Consider the following 7,174-nt stretch of genomic DNA (forward strand, 5'->3'; position numbering starts at 1 on the left):
CACACACACACACACACACACACACACACACACACACACACACACACACACACACACACACACACACACACACACACACACACCACAAACACACACACACACACACACACACACACACACACACACACACACACACACACACACACACACACACACACACACACACACACACACACACACACACACACACACACACACACACACACACACACACACACACACACACCACCCTGCCCTGTTATTGATAATAGAATATTTACATTTATGAATGCTAATAACCTTATGATGATACACCTACTCTTTGGAGGTGAACCGGGAAGCTGAAGATGGAGGGAATAACACCATCTCTGAGTCGGACAATCTGTCCTGTCAAACTCGTCCTGCTTAAAATGCTCACTGCAAATCACGGATGACTCGCTTGCAGTGAACCCTTCCCTCCTCAAAGCAACTTCCCACTTCTTTCTCATATCTTTGTCTTTGGGAAACCTTCAAAATAAAAACGGGAGATTTGAGAGTCAACACAAAAACATTTTAAGAAGGAGGTCAAGCTTATTTTCTTTCTTCCTTCTTCTTCCTAGATAGATTAGATTAGATTTTACTGTATTCATCCCACAACGGGGACATTCACTTGTTACAGCAGCGATTTATAAAGTCTCAGTTGGCCATGGACATAATGTTTGCTGGCTACGATTTCGCTGGCGGACATCAATACAGTACAATAATATTCTATTTACAAAATACAACCAATTATAATGTTGAATCTTACTTGTGAAAAGTAATCCCCCGACCCCTGTTCGCAATCGTCAGCCGACTTGCACAGCAATATGCTGCACAGTGCTCTGGCATCTTGAAACCTCTGCTGTCTATGGGTAGAATGTCTGTAGAATGACCGGTCCAAGATGGCGGCCGTATTTCTTGCGCCCCAGCAGCCAATGCGGCGTCTACTCTTTATATGTCCTAAACCATGTCCTAAACTACATGGGGAACGGAAGTGACGTCAAGCGGTTGTCAAGGGATGATTTCGTTTACGGAAGTTCTAATAGATTGGCTGCACTAAAAACATGTTGTTTGTCGGCTCTACTTGCAAGTTTTAAAGCACTTCGTTGTGAGAAAAGACTGTTTGCATTTCTTTGATTGCGTCTCCGGTTTCACGAGTTGTCTTGTTCCGCTACAGTTCGTCCTTTCTGGAGGATAAACTGAACATAGCAATGTGATGCTAACTCTAGAGGCAACAACACCATGGCACACGTTTCTCCTTCCTCCGGATCAATCATTGTGGCAGACTGGCATCGGTGTAAAGACAGCAAAGAGTATTTCAGCAAAATACTGCACAAAAAGAGGCGCAAAAACTTCGGTAGGACAAATAAACTTTAGCATTTTAGTTGAAATGTTTTTTTTTTTTTTTTTAAAGCAGCATGTCATTTGCGTAACCAGCGTTTGACACAAGGAATTATTTCTACAGTACATTTTTGTGACTAAGAAAACACATTTTACAGACATAACCAGATACAATAATTTTCATTTCATACTAAACAAATGAGCTGTACAATCTAACAGTGGCTGGCAGATACAGTTGCCTTCTCTTTTTTAAATCTACACTTTGGCTACCAAAATAAGATGTCCATGAAGTGTTAATAATACAATGCAACAACAAAGTACACAGTAAGGTTTGAATTATGGGGCAAGCAGAAGGAAAATAGAATAAAACACTTGGATGTTACAAGGGTTAGGGTTAGGTGCACTATTTTATTTGGCATATGACCTTTATCACTCAAAACCAGATGACAAAACGTACATGCTGTCCTGTGGAATAATACAAAAAGTGACAATTAAACAAATGGACATAAACCTGCAACATAACACAATTATTGATCCATGTATGTACGTATAATAAATAATAAAATTGAAAGTATGAATATCAGTATCTTACAAATGTAAGCATTTAAATGTTTCTTTTATAAATGATTTTACAGGCCTGTTGGAGTCTCCGGTGATGCCCCCACATGTAGCCGTGGACACCGTTCACTATAAAATCTTCCTCTCCGGCAAGAGTGGAGTGGGGAAGACTGCTCTGGCTGCACGTCTTGCAGGCTTGAATATTCCTAACATGCACTATGAAACCACAGGTAGACCCAGATCAATGCGAGTCAGTTGTTTTTTAAGAATAATTTACACATGTAAAGGGTTGATCAGGTGAGACCACACATTTTATTTTACTTATGTTGTGTTCAAGGTATTGAGACAACGGTGGTGTACTGGCCGGTAAAACTTAGAGAAAATGGCAGAGTGCTTTTCTTCCGTCTGCAGCTGTGGGACTGTGGGGAGAATGCCTTGCGTAGATTCGACCATCTGCTGCCGGTGTGTTGGTGATATAGTGTGTTTGCACACTACGCTCACATTATTCTGTAATAGACTAAACATACATTCCTGATGTCTTCTGTCAGACGTTATGTTAAATCACACTTTCTTGTCTCCAGGCCTGTAAGGAGCAGGTGGACGCCGTCCTCTTCCTGTTCTCCTTCACTGACAGGACCTCCTTTGATGATCTGTCAAACCAAATCGCTAAATGGACTGGGGCTCCTGTGGGTCGTGTTGTGAAATTGGTGGTTGGCACCAAGTATCCTCTAACATTCTTTAAATAAAATATGAATGTTATGAAAGTTAATCTGAATCTATAACTGCTATATCTATACAGAGATTGGCCTTAATGTCTTCTTCAGATTTGACCTTTTCATGCACTGTGACGTGGCAGAGAGAGACGTGAGGAACTTTCAGGAGACGTGGAGCGTACCAGTGCTGCGTGTGGGGGGGGAGGTCAGTGACGGACTGGGGGATGTGGCCTCTCTCCTCAACTGCCTGGCGGAGCACCTGTGGCATCAGGACTGTGTATCAGCCAGACGCCATTCACAGCAGGAGACAGGGAATGTACTTTAATCCTGACTTAGATGTTTTAGTAGGCAGTTTAGGCGACCTGCACTCAAGGTGAGGTCCCTGCAGTGTGCCTGTGTATCGACAACTGATCTGGGAGAGCTTTAGATCCCCCGGGATGAGATGAAGGAAACTTATTTGGGGCTGATTTGATTATTTCATATCATTCTATTATAATAAATTTTATTTTTAGGCGTCTTTCATGACACCGTACAATTTGTTAAAAGAAAGAAAACGCTAATAGGCAACAGAACATGATAAAAACACAAACAGGAAATCATGGAGGAGACATAATGGGAGCACTACAGTGAGTAGGCAGATTTGAACAGGTGGGTTTTTAAAATTGGGATTTGAATTATCACTGCAATACATTTTATTTGTACTCACCTTTATGTCAGCAGGGTGTTGTATCAATATCGTGAGACCAGATAAGCTAATCTAATTGTTCTATTATGTGCCTCGTTCTCTCGTCTGTCCTCCTGCCTGTGAACATTGCACGCCATGTTAAAGGATCATTACATTCCTAAAATGCTTCTCAAGGAGAATACGCTCAGTGGAGGAGCCATGAGCAAGGATGCACAGGCATGGCAATGTACTGATACAGCTTTTCAATTCTTTAATATGACAACTTGAATCACGTTTTATGCCTGTTGCCTCTACTCCTCGCACCTTCCATCGCTCACGTTTCAGGGCGGAGGAACATAAGGAGAATGTTTAAACTGAGAAATAATAGATCGTCTGAGACTATGGTTATATTAACCTGCAGACGTGTCTATTATTTTGTGTTCTTCATGACACTGGATGCCTGTTTGAGCACCTACAGTTCTCAATTTTAAAATTACAGCTCGTTTTTCTTTGCTTTGTTACCGATGATATTACAGATTTCCTTTACACATACACTTAAAACACCTACACTGAGTCAAAATAATGTCTGCTTGGTATTGGGTTAAATGTTGTATCAGTATTTCACAGTGAGAAGATCAGTGGCCATTTTTTCCTCACTCTATTCTTACCTTCTTTATTCATTTGAAGTGTTTGTCAGAATAGGGATAAACTTGTTTACAATAAAGTGAAAGACACATTGATTAAACGTTTCCAGCATTTTAATACAAGTGAATAAATACATTCTCAAGAAGTAATACAAAGTGTCCCTTTACTTGCCTTGTGTCAAATTGTGAAAAAAAGTGCATGTTTAAATCCTTGTGCCATATGGTGCACTTAAGATTATAAAAAGGTGCAGTTAAGTGGAAGATAAATCAAAAAAGTCATACAATAATTGTTATCAAATGTTTATATTAGAAATGTGCAATTTAAAACAACCACATTTCTAAGTTTAAAATTAGTTTGCAGAATCATGAATCCTCTACCGTTCACACTGCAGCAACTTCATCCACACCTCTGTATCCGACCTGCAATACAATCATAAAAAGCCAATAATAAATTAATCATCAACTACAGGATATTTATTAGTATTAAAGACATATACAAAATGTCCACTTGTACCTTGTTTCTGCAGCAAGTTTCATGGTGGTGGGTTGTCCGGTGTGACTTTTAGAGAGATGCAACAGGAAGGAGTCTGGGGGCGGACCCAGGAGCTCGTTCTGAACATGCTCCACTTTCACATGTCTGGGGAATTCAGCATGATCCATAACTGTGAACCCCGCGTGTTGGAAATAATACTTCTTTGATGAGATGACCAAAAGGTCATTAAAGAGGTGGAGGTATACACTTGAGAAGCCACTTTGTCTCATGGGACCCTGGTGCAGCAGAACACGCCCGCTTACAACCAGAGGGACCGACTGCAACGAGGAAGAGACATTCATTCAGTCAGATTTTATAAAAAAAACTTGATCCCGTTTTTTGTAACCTGTGTTAAGAAACTCGCCACCTTCATTTTGCCAAAATCCAGCAGCCTGTCCAGATAAACCAGCTCTTCAATTTGTTCCATTTTTCGGACCCCCTTGTCACACTCTGTTACAATCTGTGGGTCAGAGAAGATGCATAACATTTCAAATCTATTTGCTAATCATGCCTTCGATTGCTCACAGATCCTGTAAAACTCTTACCTCGTGGATGGCTGCTATTGCTTTTTCGAGATTGGATATAGAGTCAGCGTCTGGTTTGGTCTGTTTCAGGATGCTCTGAAATGAAAGACAACCGAACACAAACCTTAGAATTATGTATATGCATGCAAACAATTACAATATCATGAGACGCTAACCTGAAGGAGGAGTTTAATACGTGTGATTCTTTGGAAAGGAAGGGCAAGGAATGACTTCAGGTCCTGTCTTTGACAGTCTTTGTGACTCTCAATGTTCCTGATTAAATGCAGAAAATCTCTGTTCTGCTGCCTTGGAAATGGAACAGATTGAATGTATAGTTATTGGTGTTGTGGAGCGCCAGCAGTAATGTAATGTACAGAGACTTACAGCAGCTGGTTGACCATCGTCTCCTGGTACCTCATGTTGGTCACATACGGCACATAGACCCTGTGAAACTCAGGGCAGTGCTGCAGCACAATGTCTTCCACCTGAGAAATCAACACACTCTCCTCCAGTTGACCCTCCAGTTGACCTTCCAGATCCATAAGGAACCTATAAGTGACAAAAACTTAAATTTAGCAGACGTAAACACTTTAAAAAAAAAAAAAAGATGTAGTGATATGTGGAGTTCTCACTTTTTACTGGCTGCCATTATTTGACAAATGTTGGAAAACAAATTGTGATGCTCCATTGGAGTCAGGGACTGTTTCAGTTCCTTCGAAGCATAGAAGTGTTTGACAGCAATAGTAAGGCTGTTTAGGTAAGACACTTCAGAGCCGATCAACTCAAAGATCGACTTCAGAGGGAGAAAAAGAGAACAATTCATTATTTATACATTTCTATGACAATTTCTCTGCAAAAGTAGGAGGATATTTTGATTTCTTACTGTCAGCAAAACTAATAAACCTCAATAATAAATTTGCATAGTTTCACAGCTAAAATTATTCTCTGGAAAATAGTATATTTAATCCCGTTTTGGGAACATTTCCAATAAACTAAAGTGTCCAACTGAGCCTTTAACAATAATCTGTTGTCACTCACCTCCTGAAGGTGGATCTCTCCGTCTGGCAACCTTCCGAGCAGGCCAGACGCCTTCACCTCCTCTAGATCTTGCCAAAGGGTCGAACACCTGACTGGGGGAGCCTTAGCCAAGCATATATTCGCATCAATGTCTAGTTGTTGAAAGCTTTTATCCACGCTGCTGAGGTAGGCAATAATAGGAGTCTGTAGCTCCTGGGGGATTGTCAGTGCGCTCAAAGAACCTGTGTTCGGTGTGTTCAAATCATCGCTCTCCGCCTGCATACAGTATTCCTGGTAGTCCTGGTACAGAGGGTCTTCGGAGCAAACAAGGAAATGAAGGAAAGTCACATGACATGGCTGCAGGTTACACTATTAAACCACTTAATAGCGCAGAGAAAGATACACTTACATAAATTGAAGTACTTTAACAGGAAGGACACACTCAGCTCTTCCTCCTCAGCTGTATCTGCTGCCCTGCGTTTAATAAGCAGTTCAGTTAGTTAAAACGTTTAAAATGTTATTAACACAGACAATTCTGGATTGTCCTCTAACTAGTTTGCTGAGAAAAAGGTTGGGCTATAGGTTTCAAATCCCAAGTTAAAGATACTTCTATGGGAGGGATCTAAAAGGAAAAATATATTTCATCGTCACAATCCTACAAATAAAGTTAACTTAGTTTTCGAAGTGAAGTGCACCATGCGGTCCTTACCTTGAATCCTGAAGCTCTTCCAGGGAGTCACTGCTCCCATCATGGCCTCCAATGTCTTCATGTGTGCAGTCACATTGATCCATAGCGCCTCAGTCTATCACACAGACTCTTTATTTGAAAACTCTGACCAAGGTGTTTGTCTGATCCTTTATTTGTCCCAGAGACACTCAGATTGAGTGAGCGCAGGCTGATGCAGTCTGAACTGAGCAGCAATCACAATAACTGGAACCAGGTGTGTGTTTCTTTTCAAGCCTCTCGTGATCTCTCGAGCTGTGTCCCAGTTCAATACAAACTAGTTCAAATCTGAACAAGTGGTTGAATGTTTGTCCTTTTTTTCAGTTTCAGTTTTCTGAACAAATCTAGCAATTTTTCAACATCAGCGCTCTGGGAAATTAAGATTCTTAACTTTTTTCATTGATCAATTCAGAAAAAAAGTATTAAATGATATCTGGGTCATTCTACATAAAAGGTGGAA

The 7,174-nt window shown here is 40.7% G+C and overlaps 2 protein-coding genes across 4 annotated transcripts; one reads left to right on the forward strand and one right to left on the reverse strand.

The window, feature by feature from the left end:
* The first annotated feature begins 1,025 nt into the window (after positions 1–1,025).
* cplane2 (ciliogenesis and planar polarity effector 2) lies at positions 1,026–4,063 on the forward strand. The gene is made up of 5 exons (XM_034082139.2): positions 1,026–1,354; positions 1,974–2,126; positions 2,234–2,358; positions 2,478–2,617; positions 2,721–4,063. Exons 1-5 carry the CDS (start codon positions 1,240–1,242, stop codon positions 2,932–2,934), a joined length of 747 nt encoding a protein of 248 aa, XP_033938030.1. The 5' UTR covers positions 1,026–1,239; the 3' UTR covers positions 2,935–4,063.
* On the reverse strand, positions 4,014–6,896 carry LOC117446130 (rho guanine nucleotide exchange factor 19). Of its 3 annotated transcripts, none has more exons than XM_071203288.1 (10): positions 6,700–6,896; positions 6,400–6,459; positions 6,012–6,304; positions 5,606–5,766; positions 5,358–5,522; positions 5,150–5,279; positions 4,995–5,069; positions 4,814–4,909; positions 4,432–4,727; positions 4,014–4,337 (listed from the first exon to the last, which is right to left on the reverse strand). In XM_071203288.1, the coding sequence occupies exons 1-10, from the start codon at positions 6,758–6,760 to the stop codon at positions 4,292–4,294; spliced, it is 1,383 nt and encodes a 460-aa protein (XP_071059389.1). In that variant the 5' UTR covers positions 6,761–6,896; the 3' UTR covers positions 4,014–4,291. The 3 variants fall into 3 exon arrangements, with proteins under 3 accessions (XP_071059389.1, XP_033938027.1, XP_071059388.1); XM_034082136.1 differs by having other exon boundaries at positions 4,817–4,909; positions 6,400–6,464; XM_071203287.1 differs by having other exon boundaries at positions 6,400–6,464.
* Between the last annotated feature and the right edge of the window lie 278 nt (positions 6,897–7,174).

The sequence above is a fragment of the Pseudochaenichthys georgianus genome, chromosome 5 (assembly GCF_902827115.2).
Source record: "Pseudochaenichthys georgianus chromosome 5, fPseGeo1.2, whole genome shotgun sequence".
In the NCBI taxonomy this organism is placed as follows: domain Eukaryota; kingdom Metazoa; phylum Chordata; class Actinopteri; order Perciformes; family Channichthyidae; genus Pseudochaenichthys; species Pseudochaenichthys georgianus.